General features: G+C 43.5%; 1 protein-coding gene across 1 annotated transcript in view; it reads right to left on the reverse strand.

The window, feature by feature from the left end:
- The window catches only part of suclg2 (succinate-CoA ligase GDP-forming subunit beta), a 104,443-nt gene that overhangs the window by 69,711 nt on the left and 16,814 nt on the right, over positions 1-17,918 (reverse strand). The window contains exon 2 of the mRNA XM_045222946.1: positions 13,488-13,629. Coding sequence (XP_045078881.1) covers positions 13,488-13,629 — 142 coding nt within the window. The remainder of the gene's footprint in view (positions 1-13,487; positions 13,630-17,918) is intronic.

The following is a 17,918-nucleotide window of genomic DNA, read 5'->3' on the forward strand; positions in this document are numbered from 1 at the left end:
TGCCAGGTCTCTGACCTCCTCCCTATAGGCTGTCTCATCGTTGTCGGTGATCAGGCCTACCACTGTGTTGTCGTCAGCAAACTTAATGGTGTTGGAGTCGTGCTTGGCCATGCAGTCGTGGGTGAACAAGGAGTACAGGAGGGGACTAAGCACGCACCCCTGAGGGGCCCCGGTGTTGAGGATCAGTGTGGCAGATGTGTTGTTGCCTACCCTTACCACCTGGGGGCGGCCCGTCAGGAAGTCCAGGATCCAGTTGCAAAGGGAGGTGTTTAGTCCCAGGGTCCTTAGCTTAGTGATGAGCTTTGTGGGCACTATAGTGTTGAACGCTGAGCTGTAGTCAATGAACAGCATTCTCACATTGGTGTTCCTTTTGTTCAGGTGGGAAAGGGCAGTATGGAGTGCGATTGAGATTACGTCATCTGTGGATCTGTTGGGGCGGTATGCGAATTGAAGTTGGTCTAGGGTTTCCGGGATGATGGTGTGAGCCATGACCAGCCTTTCAAAGCACTTCATGGCTACCGACGTGAGTGCTACGGGGCGGTAGTCATTTAGGCAGGTTACCTTCGCATTCTTGGGAACAGGGACTATGGTGGTCTGCTTGAAACATGTGGGTATTACAGACTCGGTCAGGGAGAGGTTGAAAATGTCAGTGAAGACACTTGCCAGTTGGTCCGCGCATGCTCTGAGTATACGCCCTGGTAATGCGTCTGGCCCCGCGGCCTTGTGAATGTTGACCTGTTTAAAGGTCTTGCTCACGTCGGCTACGGAGAGCCGGTGACTGAGGTGGTATACTCCTCAATGCCAATGGATGAATCCCGGAACATATTCCAGTCTGTGCTAGCAAAACAGTCCTGTAGCGTAGCATCCGCGTCATCTGACCACTTCCGTATTGAGCGAGTCACTGGTACTTCCTGTATGAGTTTTTGCTTTTAAGCAGGAATCAAGAGGATAGAATGAAGGTGATCTAGAGTTGTTTCCCCCCTAGTTGCACGTGACATGCTGGTAGATATTAGGGCAAACGGATTTCAGTTTTCCTCCATTAAATCCCCGGCCAGTAGGAGCGCTGCCTCTGGATGAGTATTTTCTTGTTTGCTTAAGGCCGTATACAGATCGTTGAGTGCGGTCTTAGTGCCAGCATCGGTTTGTGGTGGTAAATAGTCAGCTACGAAGAGTATAGATGAAAACTTGCTTCGTAGATAGTGTGGTCTACAGCTTATCATGAGGTACTCTAACTCAGGCGAGCAATACCTAGAGACTTCATTAATATTAAAGATTGCGCACCAGCTGTTGTTAAAGACACGTCCAGATTGAGGTGAGTGATCGGTTTTCTGATGTCCAGAAGCTCTTTTCAGTCATTGGAAATGATGGCAAACATTATGAACAAAAAAAGTTACAAAACTGTGCAAAAAATAACAACATAGCACAATTGGTCAGGAGCCCGTAAAACGGCAGCCATCCCCTCCGGCACCATTCTTATCCTATTGAAATTAAGTGAATGTCTCCGATCACTGCATTAGTGAACAAAAATCTCCCAGATAACTTTGTGTACTTGATGCAATAACACAGCACATTGACATTAGTGTGTGTGCGCCGGAGAGAGAGATGCACGCATGACTAAGTCGCTTTGGATAAAAGTATACCCATCTTTGATTCCACAGAGAAGAGGAGCTACATTGTAGGACGGACAGAGGATCATCATTATCTGTGGCTATCGCCTTAGACCACGTCGTTTCTCTGAGAGAACATCACATTACACAGACCGACACAATTAATAAGTGTAGTGTGTGTGTGTGTGTGTGTGTGTGTGTGTGTGTGTGTGTGTGTGTGTGTGTGTGTGTGTGTGTGGGAGAGAGAGAGAGAGAGAGATGCACGCATGACTAAGTCGCTTTGGATAAAAGTGTCTGCTAAATGAGATATATAGTGCATTCTGAAAAAATTCAGACCACTTCACTTTTTCCACATTGTTACGTTACAGCATTATTCTAAAATGGATTAAATTAATTGAGTTCCTCATCAATCTACACACAATACCCTTAATGACAACGCGAAAGCAGGTTTTTAGACATTTTGGCAAAAAACTGAAATACCTCAGACCCTTTGCTATGAGACTCGTAATTGAGCTCAGGTGCATCCTGTTTCCATTGATCTTCCTTGAGATGTTTCTACAACTTGATTGGAGTCCACCTGTGGTAAATTCAATTGATTGGACATGATTTGGAAAGGCACACTCCTGTCTATATAAAGGTCCCACAGTTGACAGTGCATGTCAGAGCAAAAACCAAGCCATGAGGTCGAAGGAATTGTCCGTAGAGCTCAGAGACAGGATTGTGTCAAGTCACAGATCTGGGGAAGGGTACCAAAACATTTCTGCAGCATTGAAGGTCCCCAAGAACACAGTGGCCTCCATCATTCTTAAACGGAAGAAGTTTGGAACCACCAAGACTCTTCCTAGAGAAGGGCCTTTGTCAGGGAGGTGACCAACAACCCGATGGTCACTCTGACAGAGCTCCAGAGTTCCTCTGTGGAGATGGGAGAACCTTCCAGAAGGACAACCATCACTGCAGCACTCCACCAATCAGGTATTTATGGAAGAGACGCCAGATGGAAGCCACTCCTCAGTAAAAGGCACATGACAGCCTGCTTGCAGTTTGACACATGGCACCTAAATAAATAATCAAATACATCTGTCCTCCCCTTTTCCCATGTTTCCTGGAGATTTTATGAATGGTTTAGTTTTGTAGTACTTTCAACTCATTCTGTGGTATAAACACATTCATAACTATTTTATAACACCTCAAATTAATGTAACTTTACTGAAGGTGTATGTGCACACTATAAGGACATATTTACATTTAAGTAATTTAGCAGACGCTCTTATCCAGAGCGACTTACAAATTGGTGCATTCAACTTAGGGGGGGTGGGGGGGGTAGAAGGATTACTGTTATACTATTCCAGGTATTCCTTAAAGAGGTAGGGTTTCAAGTGTCATTCCATTCAATGTAATAATGTGACAGTGGTTGGTAAATGAAATAATACCCTGTTATAACATCTTGTATGTAGACTCTTATGTAGAATGTACTAACATCACATAAGTTGTCATGCAGACTATGTAATAGCAGTCCTTATTAACAGTTGATATTAGAGCATATGACAACACATCTATAACATAACTCGTTTTATAATATCATAACTGTTATGACAATTTGACAGCTTAAGACAAATGTAATGTTTTATATAGCTGTTATAAAGACGTTATGAATGCATGCATAAGGACACCTACAGTAAAGTGTTATCCATATTGCACATAATAGCAGTACAATTCCTCATGCAATCCACTTGCTGACTCTATTTTCTCATTTACAGAAACAGTGTGTGTCCACCACCACATACACACTCGTCTTAGGGCAGGGAAACCCTGATTGAGTCTATGCCAGCCAGAGTATTAGATGCTTGCTGGCTGCCTGTGACCCAAAACCACTGCCGCAGTCTTTATCTGCCCTCAAGAGTAGTCTTCTAGCTGCCAACATTCATGTCCATGTCAATCAAAATCCTCCTCAATGCTGCCTGCCCGCCCTTTTTCTCCCCATCTCTCTCCATCTCTCCCCAGCTCTCCCCAAGCCTCTCAGAACAGCACAATATCTGAGGTTTTTCAGTATTGAGCATGGCTGTGATTCCATTTACCTCAGAGAAGAGTCAGAAAAGCTACACCTTATCAAACAGTTCTATCACACCAAGTGCTCAGATTCCAGTCTTCTCCAAGTCCCTCACTCAGTCGAGACGAGGGTTGCACTGAATCTGACGGCTCACTAGATGCTCAAGACATCATACTGTATGACGTTAATCAATTAACGAGGCTACTTCTAAACTTGATGGGATTTATTTAACTACGTATGCTGAGGTAGTCCTACATCTAGTCCTACTCCTGTTTGTTTTAGCATGGCTAGAATGCAGGCCTTGTCCCAAGTCATTTCCATTCATTGGTGGAAAAAGCATCATTATCAAATGGAGTGTGGTGTAATAGAATGGAATGAGAATGGGCCCCACAGTATGAAGCAATCCAGACACAGGAATTTTGAAAACTGGAACGAATGCACAACTGAGACAGAAGAAAAAAAAAACATTGTATTTCTTCTAACAAATTTACTGCTGAATGGAGCATGGAATAGCCCTAATAAAACATGCAATTTAGAGGCAACATTACCAAAATAATGGCGCCATACCTTCAGCCTGAACAAGTTTTGGGCGCGTTGGCGAGGCGACGCAGCAGGGCCTAAAGCGTGAGTAACGGTAATGTGCCTCCCGCAATATCAATACAGCCCAGCTGTCCCGAGTCCAAAATTACATTTTGATTTGTGAGGTCCCTGAAACACAGCTCATATTCCTCAGAATGTATTTACAAAATTATTTGAGAGGCATTCTGATTGTTTTACCGCAGAAACACAAATCAGAGATACGATTACAACCCTTTATGATCCATAAACTCACAGATTTCCGTACCAACAGCGATAGCTTTTTGTTTGGCCTTCCCTCACAGTGCTCACTCACACATTCTATTAGTGATTCAGAGGCCTGAGCAGGTTTGCTTATTGTAGCTGGCTGCAGTTGCACTTTAATGAAAGACAGTGGGTGCTATACAAACACAGGAACATTGCACACACGCTTGGTATAAACAACATACCGATATATTCTCACGGCGCGCATTTGCACAACTCAACACAAAACAGTTTGGTGGCCATGTTAATGCTATGTTGAGTACAAAATGAAGTTGGAAACACGAGAAGAAAACAAACCCTCATCCTGTCCTCAGGTCTTTCATCTCTCCACAGACAGAACAAGTGAGACCAGCTGACATACAACATCTAGGCCTACATGCCAGCGACACACTTTCAAAAAGACACTCCTCCATTCCCACCAGGGAGATATGATATCAAACAAAGGCCCTTGTGGAAATAAATAGAAGCGAAAAAAACACAGCAGTTGTTTGCACAGTTATGTTTAACACTGAATAACGGGGAGGTAGAGACAGGAAAGAACGTGAGTACACGTCACGCATGGCTGAGGAAGGAGGGGTTGACATATGGTACAAGCTCGGCGGAATGGTGGCTCAGGAGAGAAGCATATGCTACGCTCCAGATGATCTCAGACGCCAGCGCCATTCAGAGGTGTAAACGCTGCCCTGCTGCCAGCCAACCAGCAAGAGACATGGGAGGCCCAGGAGGACACCAGGAGCCTCTTTTATAGTACTGGACCATCAGCACTGGATTCAGCAAGGCTGTCGTGGTCAAACACAGTATCAGACAGACCACCTCTTTATCACAGTGGTCCATTAGTCTTGGACCACTTACATCATGGAATGCACTGGTTACAGTAAAACTACTCAGTGGGGGGCTTTGTATTTTATGCCACTAAGTTTTACACAGAGTGGTGTAATAGCAGGCGGTCAAAAAAGTATGCATTCTACTCCTTTAAAAGACATACAGTGCATTCGGAAAGTATTCAGACCCCTTCTCCACATTTTGTGGAGCCTTATTCTTAAATTGATTAAATTTAAAAAAGCCTTAATCTACACATAATGACAAAGCAAAAACCTTTATTTTTTTTATTTTGCATTAATAAAAAATATAAATACCTTATTTACATAAGTATTCAGACCCTTTGCTAGCAATCGGGGGAGAAGGGCCTTGGTCAGGGAGCTGACCAAGAACCTGATGGTCACTGACAGAGCTCCAGAGTTCCTCTGTGGAGATGGGAGAACCTTCCAGAAGGACAACCATCTCTGCAGCACTCCAACAATCAGGCCTTTATGGTAGAGTGGCCAGACGGAAGCCACTCCTCAGTAAATGCACATGACAGCTCACTTGGAGTTTGCCAAAAGGCACCTAAAGGACTCTCAGATCATGAGAAACAAGATTCTCTGGTCTGATAAAACCAAGATTGAATTCTTTGTCCTAAATGCCAAGCGTCATGTCTGGAGGAAACCTGGCACCATCCCTACGTTGGCAGCATCATGCTGTGGGGATGTTTTTCAGCGGCAGGGACTGGGAGACTAGCCAGGATCGAGGGAAAGGTGAGCAGAGCAAAGTACAGAGATCCTTGATGAAAACAAGCTCCAGAGTGCTCAGGACCTCAGACTGGGGCGAAGGTTCACCTTCCAACAGGACAACGACCCTAAGCACACAGCCAAGACAACGCAGTAGTGGCTTCGAAACAAGTCTCTGAATGTCCTTGAGTGGCCCAGCCAGAGCCCGGACTTGAACCCGATCTAACATCTCTGGAGAGACCTGAAAATAGCTGTGCAGCGACACTCCCCATCCAACCTGACAGAGCTTGAGAGGATCTGCAGAGAAAAATGGGAGAAACTCCCCAAATACAGGTGTGCCAAGCTTGTAGCGTCATACCGAAGAATACTTGAGGCTGTAATCGCTGCCAAAGGTGCTTCAACAAAGTACTGAGTAAAGGGTCTGAATACTTATGTAAAGGTGAAATATTTGTTTTATTTTACATTTTTAGCAAACATTTCTAAAAACCTGTTGTTTCTTTGTCATTTTGGGGTATTGTGTGTAGATTGATGGGGGAGTTGCCAGAAAACACTAACTGGTTTTCAGGGATACAGTATCTTCAACCTAACTTCTATTTCCCCTGAAAAACGGAAGTGGGAACTCCGCCTGCTATGTTAGGTTAGGCTCTGACTAGGGTTGTGATGGTCATGGAAGTTTGGATGATGGCATTTGGCCAGCCAAATGACCGCGGTCACCTTAATAACCGCAACAAAAAGAAAGTGCCTTCAGAAAGTATTCATTCTAATTGACTTATTCCACATTGTGTTGTGTTACAGAATTCAATGTGGATTACATTTATTTTTTCACTCACCCATCTACACACAATAACCCATAATGACAAAGTGAAAACATGTTTTTAGAAATGTATTGAAAATGAAATAAATAAATATCTCATTTACATAAGTATTCACATTGTAAAAGCACCTTTGGCGGCGAATATACAGCTTTGAGTCGTCTTGCGTATGTCTGTATCAGCTTTGCACATCTGGATTTGGGGATTTTCTCCCATTCTTCCTTGCAGATTTTCTCAAGCTCTGTTAAGTTAGATGGGGAGTGGTGGTGAACAGCAATCTTTAAGTCTTTCCATAGATTTTCTTTGGGATTCAAGTGTGGGCTTTGGCTGGGCCACTCAAGGACTTTCACATTCTTGTTCTGAAGCCATTCCAGCGTTGCTTTGGCTGTATGCTTGGGGTCATTGTCCTTTTGGAATGTAAATCTTCGCCCCAGTCTAAGGTCGTTTGCACTCTGAAGCAGGTTCTCATCAAGGATTTGCCTGTATTTTGCTCTTTTCATTGTTCCCTCTATCCTTACCAGTCTCCCAGTCCCTGCCGCTGAAAAGCATCCCCATAAAAAAATATATAGAATTGTGAAAGAAACCTTGCATGTGCTGCCATAGAAGTAGAATGAATAAAACAGGCGTCCCCATTCAAGCCAATGAAGGCATAGTGGGGAGTCATGGATAACTGCATGTATGGAGTGTGTCTGAAAGTGGGCATTACGAAATAAGTGGGAGGATCAACATAAGTGGGTGTATGGAAACCTAACAGTTAAATTGGGCAGATTGTTTGCCATTCGACCGTTTAGCATGGATGCATGTTACATTTTAGCTAAGCCTAACCGTTTCCCTAACCTCAACCTCATTATCCTTACCCATCACGTTAATTCTCCTAACCTGCCACGTTAATTCTCCTAACTTCCCACATTAATTATCCTAACCTGCCTAACCAGCTTAGCTAAAATGCTACAAGGAAGTGGCAAGCAGCCACGCAAAACAGTCTTGAGTGGCAACCAATCTGCCCAATTCACTTATGTTTCCATACACCCACTTATGTTGATCCTCCCACTTATTTCGCAACACCCACTTTCAGACACACTCCACGTATGCAGTTACTCATACTTGATAATGGGTGGACTGGTGGGCAGTGGCGGCCATTGCGAGGAGCAAAGCAGGAATGAGTGTTGAAGTCTACACTCATACCTGCATCAAAGGGTTAGCCTAATGTCAGGCCATCTCAATATTATGCTGTGCGCTGACATGTCAAACCAACAATCCCTCTAATAAGCACATGAGATTTGACTCATGAATAAAGCTGCACTGTTTACACTGAATATTCATATCTGTGAGAAATGAATTAAATCATTCCTGCCTCTGCTAATTGTTATTCTACCGGTCTGTCTATTCTGAATAACTTTAAACATGACCCAAGAAGCAAGGAGAAAATAGTAGAAGTGGAGAAAGAGAGAGAAAAAAAAAGAGTGAGAAGACAGCTGAAACCAATGAGGAAAAGTGACAGAAACCGAATGAGAGAGGGGGAGAAAAGGGAACAGGAGAGAAAGAGAGACAGAACACCTGGAGTGCTCGACTTTATTTGGCAGGATGTACTGAAAGTGTTGAATATGACAACAGTGCTGATATGACAGATGGCTGTATGTTGCTGAGCTAACATACAGCCATTAGTAAGGAAACACACAAAGCCTATAGGATCCCACAAGCCGTCTTTAACCTGGGCCTATGGAGACAGCATTATAAGAGCTCTAGCATAATAGACGTTCCTAATGTAGTGTATACCGGTAAATATTCCTGTATGTCACATTAATCATACACCTATTAAGGAATTGGGTTAAATCATTTTGGATTCAAGACACAGTATGTTGTGTGGGCCAATATACTGTATGTATGGAGGTACCCTTTTAAATGTGAAAATAAACCTTATACTGCACATTGAATGGAATGGAAACTGGAGCAAAACATGTGATTTGTGGTGAGAGAAAGAATGTGACCATCTGTGTGTGCGTGCATGTAAAAAAATGCATGTTGCTTTCATTCATCAAACAAGCTCAACATGTGGAGAAGACAGAATCAGAGCAAATGTTTTTCAATCTCTGGTCTGTCGATCACTGCTCAGACAGAAAGCCTGGCAGGTGTGAAGGCTCCCGGAGAAGCAGGAGAAAAAAAAAAAAAAAGTATAATAGTGAATTTAGGAGTGAAAATCCATCAAGATTTACTCAGCAGATGCATCCGTCAACAGGGTTGTGATATACAAAGTGGCTCAAATAATCACACGCTCATTGGCTGCTTGGGACAGGTGTGTGTGAGTGTGTGTGTGTGTGCAGGGGGTGCTTTTGTCTGTCTTTGTGTTTAGATGGCTGGAGGGGCTTGGGCAACGATCAAAATAAAAATAATCTTTATTCATTACATGAGCTGCTATCATATCTCAAAATGGTTAAATGCCAGACTGGCTATATTCAAAAGCTGAATCCATATCTAATGTGTTTGATAACATCCCTGTTGAGGGGAAAGCAGCTCTGCCTTCCATTGACTGACACTGAATATGATTGTTGATAAGGTGTTCAGACTATTCTTCTCTGCAGAGGAGAAATGCCCAAAAATAAGACAGCCCCTTCTCAAATTCACAAACATCTTATAGGTTTTCAAAGGAGAGACATTTCATCAGCACACTGTGGGGCACTGCATTGCTAGATGTGTCAAAACCCCCTCTGGGTTGATTTACATTTTAGTCATTTAGCAGATGCTCTTATCCAGAGCGACTTACAGTTCGTGAGTGCATACATTTTTCATTTTTATTGAGACACGCAGCGTAAGCTAGCAAAGTTCACTCCATTTCCCAATCAGCGCATGACTGCTGCATACTCTAATGCTAACGTTTTATTGTTGGGATGTGGTTGATAGGCATGGTGGCAAGGCCTAGGCAGTGTAATCACAGTGACGCACACACCCACCCACACACACACCAGGGTTTCCATTAGGAAAGCTTTCCCTAAAGTAAATTGAATTAAAATTGCCAAAATTATATAGCCTAATTAGCTTACTCCTTCCTATACATAAATAAATAAAATCATTCAAAATAGGCTACTACAGCAGAAAGAATGATTTGGCCACAGAGGATCATTAGCTTCTTTTAAAAAAAAGATGATTGTTGAGTTGCAACTGTCAGTGAAAAGCAGAGCGACCCAGCCAGGCATATCGCAATATCAAAAAGTACAATCGTGGAAAACCTGGAAAACAAATGGCTATTGCTGTAATGAGAAGAAAATTAAAAGAAACCAACCTGTCTTCTAGTTATCAAAATTCTCAACTTAACAAAAAGTATCTTATTGGCACCAGCGGAGAACATTGGCCATATCCCCGTTGAGTGTGTATATTCACTGTCTTTATCATTAGGTTAGTGGCACTTTTGTTTGTTTTTGGACATTCATTTTGTATTTGTGTCTCCACTTTTCATAGGCTTAATATATGGATTAGACAATGTAATTTGTATGAATCTGTTTGTCAGTACATTAGGCTACCATGTCGTATAAAAAAAAAATTGTCTGCTAACGTCTCTAGTCATATAAAGTGTAGTAGAATTGCATGAAATGTGTTTATAAAAAGGCATTTCATGCAATCCAACATTTTCCTGTGCAAAGAAAGAGAAGAAAAGTAGGCTCTGATATAGCCCAAGTCTTTTTTGCGAACACTGATCGAGTTATATTATTAGCCTAAATGACTATCCAATCTAAATCATCACATTAGGAATAGCAGACTATGCTTTATTACAAAAGGTGCATTTTTATGGTGAAAATTAGCTTCCCCAAACTTGAAACCCACGCGCCGCCTATGTTAGAATAACTGTCCACATGTATTTTTCCTCAGCCAACAAGACGAGTAACGACCAGCAAAATCACTAGCCTATGTCAATCTACTATCCCCCATAGTAGAAAAGTTTACCTATTCTATTGGTCAGCTTGTCGTTCTGTGAGAGAAAGAAATAGCCTATTCCAAACAGACTCTGGGACAGTTATGGGATGACAGCCCCCCAGATCCCAAATTGACAGATCCCAAATTCATACAACCAGTATGCCTAGGCTACATCCCAAAAACGTTCAAAAGCAATGCAACAGATCAGAACGTTTAGCATAAAATGTTGATAAACTATTATTTCTTCACATTATAAGCACAGCAATGCACACAAGGCAGTAGGCTGTGTGTGAATGTAACTTCCATAATGCAATTAGCGGGAAAACACTATTGTGAGCGGTTTAGAAAGAGGGGAGGTCTAAATATGCAACAACTAGCATGGGATGCTAATATGACTAGGATTGTGCCTTTGGCTACTGGACAATGAAAGCAAGCTGATTTGAAAACCAATAGAACGAGAGAAAAAGCCTACTGGTTTCAATGCCATATTGAAGTCTTTATAAAATAATTGCCTGCACGTTTGATTGGATTTTGGCTAGGATACTTTCAAGCAAGGTTAGACATGCCTCATAGTACGTAGAAAAATGTTCATAAAATTGTATCTTTTTAATCGTGGCCATTGTTTTTTTTCTTCACGAGATTGCCTTTAGAATTATTGCGCAATGATTGGGCTTATTAAAACACTTCAGCAGCAACAAACAGCGGTTTGAGCTGTATCAGCAGTTCTCACGCTACATCGACTGGTATTTCAAATCAATTAATAGGCTAAAATGCATTATTTCGCAATGGGATTATTATTATTTTTGGGGGGGACAATTGGCCGGCACCAATTTTATTTATCATCTTTTCATTTATTTTTTGGGGGCAAAAGCCAGCTATTACCAGCTAACAGAAACCCTGGCGCGCATGCACAATGTGACTGATGAGGGCCACGTTAGAGCTGCCTTTCTGTGACAGTTAGATTACTGACCAGTGCAGAGGGCTTTTAAAATCTACAGCCCCCCAGGGCTGTGTTTGGGACAGGTGCTGCTGGGTCATTTGCTCTGAGCGGGCAGGAGTCATTGTGTCAGTCAGTCACACAGTGACCCTCTGGAACACAGAGGTGCTTTAGTCATCCAGTACTCAGCAGTCCCAGTGAGGGGGCCAATAAATGTGTCTACTTTACGTGAGCAATAGGCTAGTTATGGTTTGCCCATCTGTGTTACTCCCTGTTCAGTCCCCTCGCTCCAAAACATGGATATGGCAATCGTTATGACACATCAGAAATCCATAACCGCTGCTTTAATCTTTTAAAAGCAGTTGCTGATTCAGATCCAAGATGAAAACCACCTAAGTTATTTATCCTAAATGGTAAATGCCACAATCAATCATCATCCACTTTAAAGAGAGTCTCTCTACTCGGTTGTACATGAGTGGACCTCCAGATAGCCCAGCTCCAAATGAGCCGTCAGGTCCACTGCTTCATGGGTAAGTAAGCCCGACAGAGGGGAGGGTGTTGGGGAGTGAGAGTATGCGTGTGCGTCAGGGCTCACAGTGCTTGGTCACCTCCACTCCCCATGGTGCTGCTGAACCCCTGGTCCTCTCCAGAGGGACCCTGATACTGGGCTCTGAGTCTGGGGCTAGAGACTCACACAGACTTGCTCTCTGTCTACAGGGAGCAGGGCAGCTCAGTACATATTCCAACTAAAATAAGCACATTAAAGAGAAAGCTTCTCTCTTACACACGTCCACTCACATGACCCGAGTTGGCCAGGGAGTGTAACACACACAACATAGTGCACAAACTGTGTATATGCACTAATGAGGCATCAGTAGCCACTCACTCACTTTTAAACTGAGCCAAGAGCAGTTGGACACAAATCCACTGAGGCCTCACAGGCCCACACAGAGAGAGAGAGAGAGCTATAGAGCCACTATAAGACAGCAGGACAGCCCATTGTGTTGGTAGAGATAACCAGAGATTACAGCAGCCAAAGGGTCTGGCTAGAGTAGGAGGTCTGCCGAGGGCTCAGTATCTGGGCCCTGTCCAACCGGCTGGCCCCCTCTCTCAGCGCTGCGAGAGCATGACTGGGGCTGTCACTGAGAGATATAACACCTCCTCCTCCGTTTATCTTGGCCTGCATCAACGCCAAGCCACTGAGAACACCCCAGGCAGGCCCTTTGCGCCCAACATCTCACTAGGCAACAACAATGTGCTAGAGATGGGCTGTCAAGGACAATGAATTATAAATCGTGTGTGTGTGTGTGTGTGTGTGTGTGTGTGTGTGTGAGAGAGAGAGAGAGAGAGATAAAAAACAGACCGAGAGATAGAGTGAAAGAGAAACTGAAAAGAGAAAGTGGGGGAAAAAATTTAACATGGTTGAGTGGGGTGATGAGAATCAAGCCTGCATGATCACCGTGGGCCCCGCTCCCAAACACACCTCACACAAACACAATTAAACTCGATAACACTTCAGATAGGTTGAACCACAGCAATTTGCACGTCTGGAAGAGGGCTGGCGGGGGATTGCTATGTAAAGAGAGCTGTAACAGAGTCACAGTGTCAGGACACTTCTCAAACAAACTGCAGTACAGAAACACCACAATCTACACAGGTTTTGTTTGATATACAAAATAAATGCCACTCCTTTAACCTTGGCCTTATGCAGGCCAAGAGTATATTGTACATATAGTTCTAGTGTGAATGGCAGTGTCAGTACTCTGCAGTGTTAGTGTGATGGCCACTCACTGAGTCTCTTGGCGGCCTGCAGGGCGTCGGGGGCATTGTCAGCCACGTAGAAGCGCTGGACTGTCACCCCGCTCTCCTGCATCAGCTTCTTGCTCTGGTACTCCTGCAGGTTCAGCCATCGCCTGGAACTCAGCCGTGCACACTGCAGACAGAGCGAGAGAGACAGAGAGAGAATGGTTGACATTTTCTAATAAAGTAACCAAGTATTTCACTGAAGAAGTAACTAGCTAAACACTAGGAATCCAAAATCAGGTAACGCAGCTGTTGATGACGACTTGAATATAATGACAATACAACTTGGTTTTCTATGCCCCTGAAAGGGAGTACTACTAGGGACAAACACTAAACAGGTTTTCTGTGATTCGTAGTAGTATTTATTAGGATCCCCAATTAGCTGCCGCTGAGGCAGTTGCTTCTCTTCCTGCGGTCCAAACAGGAATCAAAACACAACAAATAAAATACATCATATTGTGCATAGCACTACATTTACATTACAAATCTAGTCATTTAGCATCCAGAGCAACCCACAGCCAGTGAATCCATCTCAAGACAGCCAGGCGAGACAACCACGTATCACATATCACTACATAATACAATACAAAAAAACATACAAATGTCTTTGTGTTTCTTCACAGTCCCCGTTGTGACGTATGGTGTAGTTCTCTTTTTTTATCTAGTTTTATTACTAGCTTACCTGGGGTGGCAGAGAGTTCCATGTAGTCATGGCTCTACTTAATACTGTGCGTTTCCCAGCCTCTGTTCTGGACCTCGGGACTGTGCATGTCTTGTACCGATGAGTGGCCGTCCGAACTGTGTGCCAACTGCTTGAACAGACAGTTCGGTACCTTCAACACATCAACACCTTGCACAAAGACCAATAGTGATGCAGTCAACCTCTCCTCAACTTTGAGCCAGGTGAGATTGACAGGCATGTTGGTATCCTTGGTGCCAGCCTGAAAATGTCATTCCTCTACGACAAGTTTTAAATTAAGCCTACATGCGCAAAGATGGCTTTACACTGCACAAGCCGCTGTTTGACCATCTAGTTATGTTCAGGAATGATCAATACAGCCCAGATGTTTATCAAGGTTTGACTGACTCTCGGTTAGAGGAATAGCCATACCTGAAGTGCAGGTGTTTCTGATTAAGTCTTACTCACATTCAGTTCTCCAGAGTGCACTCATTCCCTTTCCATCTCTCAGTCTTGCCCCCTCTCCACCTCCCTTTTTCCTTTCCCCCTCTCCATCCCCCTCTCTTTCCCCCATAATGAGACAGGCAGACATGCCTAGGCTGTATTAAAACTGTTTTCTCAGTCAGCAAATGCAGCAAGGCTGTCAGCTCCAGCTGTTGGCACTATTAAAAAGACATTGGGTTTTAATGTGAGACACTTGTGTTAAGGTTAGACTCCCTTAGTGTTGTCAGGTCGGCCCATTACCCTGAGTGTGTGCATTCACAGTGCAGTCAGTCTGTTTTCCTTAACAATGTTATAGGCTGCTGCAATTCTTAATTGTGACATTAAAAGACACGACTGTGTAGAGTCAAGTATCTTGGTCATGGAGCGGGTAATTGTGGTTACATTCCTCTGCTGATAGGAGGACTCAAGCATAGCCTAGCCTATAGGCAACTTCTGCATTGCAGGAGTTACATGACAGATATTCTGCCTCTGGAAAAACAGCAAACCATACTGTGCATCATCTCCAAGACTCAAGGTTATTTGTGCAAATTATAAATAATTTATTAATAACTTATTCTGTCCCTGCTTAAGCGCTTGTGTGTGGACCAGAAGGTGTAATCCTGTCCTGATCCACTACAAGACCTGATGATGAATAATGAAGGCCTACTCAAGTGCAACAAAGTCTGGGGGGCTGATCAAACAAGCCATATTTCAGACAGCCATTAAAAAAGGTATCCTGACAAGGAAGGGTTGGCTGAAGGCTGATGCAGATGAGGGGTGGGAGGGGAGGGGCTTCTGCCATCTGACTTAGTGGTGAAAGTGGTCTGACAATGCCAAGCTCTCAAAACAGAGCTGCCTGGGAGCTCTCCATCATTCATGAGAAAAGAGAAAATGGGGATACGGGCTGAGAGCACTAGGCCACGTCGCTGAGGGGAGGAACTCTGACCCTGCTTAACCTCCAAAAAGTGAGCAAGGAAACAAGCCCAAACCCACTCTGTCTATACTCATCTAGAGTAGGCTATAGTCTACATGGTAGAGGGAACATCAATAACTTAGCCTACAGTAAGGCTTATTGAAATCAATATGTTAAAATCTACCTTTCTAGTTATCCATTCAATTAGTTTTGATTTCAAAGTCGTTTATGAAGAAAAGGGTAGCATATAGGTGCATTCATAGAAGGTACATCATCCGTAGCCCTCTCTGGTCAACGGCATGATTCATGGCTAAAGCATGAATCATGTTAAGAGTAACCTTACCTTTCTGCGACGGCGTAGTATAGTATTAGCATGCATTGTTCACTGCTACCACCTTCCAGGTAAGGAGCACTGGAGACTTCATTAGGGCAGAAAAGCCAAGCTTCCATAGAAGGTACAGCATTATGCTGATTGGTCTCCCTCACATCACTGAATAATGAGGGGCATATGTGGGTCATTTCCTGTGGCTCTGCCTGGAAGTTTCACATGTATGCCTATGTTTTATTTCTTTGAAGGGGGTGTCAGACGTTCTAGTGTGAAACAAGACCACACATCAGTTCCCATGGCAGTGGCACTATGCCCCATCCTACAATCATGACGGCCAGACAGTCTGTCTCACTGGAGTATAACAGATCAATGGCAGGGCATCAGATTTTTATACAGCCTCACAAAAGCATTTAATATGAATTTATTTTCGCTTACACGGCCTCCATTCAAAACCCTTCTGTTGCCCTAATTTGGGCAGTGCATTCACCCACACTTAAGTTATTGAAAGCCACAGACAGAGCAGAGCAGACCCTCTCATGAGTCTTCTCTGGGGTATTTTTAGAAACACAGCAACAACCAGTATTCAGTCTGATGGATGATTCCTCATCTAGTAGTGCTAGATGTTGCATGTTATAAAGTGAGTGGGGGCACAGTGTTGTGTGTTAGAGTGAGTGGGTGAGTTGTGTGTTGTGAATGTCTGGCCCATGTTCTTGTTTAAAGGTGCCACGTGCCTTCTCTCTCTCTCATGTCCAGTTCACTTTAGCGGAACATGTCCCAAAGCTCCACGAGGCAAGCAGAAACAAGTTTCCTGTCCTTTCCTTATTGGACTAGTGTGAGGTTATCTCTGGGACTCCCTACACTTCCCTCCTCTAACAGTCACCTTGTAGTCTGAACACTAGCTGTGTGTGTGTGTGTGAGTGTGTGTGTGTGAGAGTGTGTGTGTGCGCGCACGTCAGGGTTTACATTAGGAAAGTGTTGACCGGCACCATTTTAATTTACTGGACATTTGAGAAATGTACCGAACCCATATGCATTGGGTGCGTAACCTTATTAGGGCGTCCACCCATAGTGCTAAGAATGGCAAAAATCACATTTAGATTATGGTAATTCATTTTAACAGAACATGCAAGTCGAGGATGCAACAATGTGTGGTCCTTCCTACCGAATTCCAATGCCCACATTTAGTTTTCCACAGCCAACAAGACAAATAACGAACAGCAAAATCACTAGCCTATGTCAATCTACTATCGCCCATAGTAGAAAAGTTTACCTATTCTATTGGTCAGCTTGTCGAGAAAGAAATAGCCTATTCCAAACTGACTCTGGGACAGTTATGGGACGATAGATCCCAAATTCATCCAACCAGTAGGCCTAGGCTACATCCCAAAACGTTAAAAAGCAACGAGGCTCATACAACAGATCAGAACATTTAGCTCAAAATGTTGATAAACGTATTTATTCACATTATTAGCGCAGCAATGCGCACAAGGCAGTAAGCTACGAGCGAATGTTCGTTCCATAACGCAATTAGCGTGAAAACACTTGTCAAAAGCCAGTGGTTTTATGTGACGGAGATGAAAATATCCGTTAGAAACGTAGAAAGAGGGGAGATCTAATATGCAACAACTAGCATGGGTTGTTAATATGACTAGGATTGTGGCTTTGGCTACTGGACAATGAAAGCAAATTTAAACAAAATAACTGCTTCCACGGATAAGGTCTGATTTTGGCTAGGCTACTTTGAAGCAAGGTAAGACATGCCTCATAATATGTAGTAAAACATTCAGGTTTCCAACAGTTAAGTCTGTTTTCAAAATGCATACTGCCTCCAGCTCATTGCAAAGTGGTGTGTGGTGCGCTGATGAAGCCTGCCTTCCATTGCCTATGTACTGTATGCATCTGCTGTTTGAGATGCTGTAGCAGCAGCTCTCACGCTGTCTGACAGATTTACCGCTCAATGGCTATGTATCTGTATGCTGTATGTGTGTGATAAATAAGATACATAACCAATATACA

Source organism: Coregonus clupeaformis, chromosome 10 (assembly GCF_020615455.1).
Source record: "Coregonus clupeaformis isolate EN_2021a chromosome 10, ASM2061545v1, whole genome shotgun sequence".
NCBI classification, from domain to species: domain Eukaryota; kingdom Metazoa; phylum Chordata; class Actinopteri; order Salmoniformes; family Salmonidae; genus Coregonus; species Coregonus clupeaformis.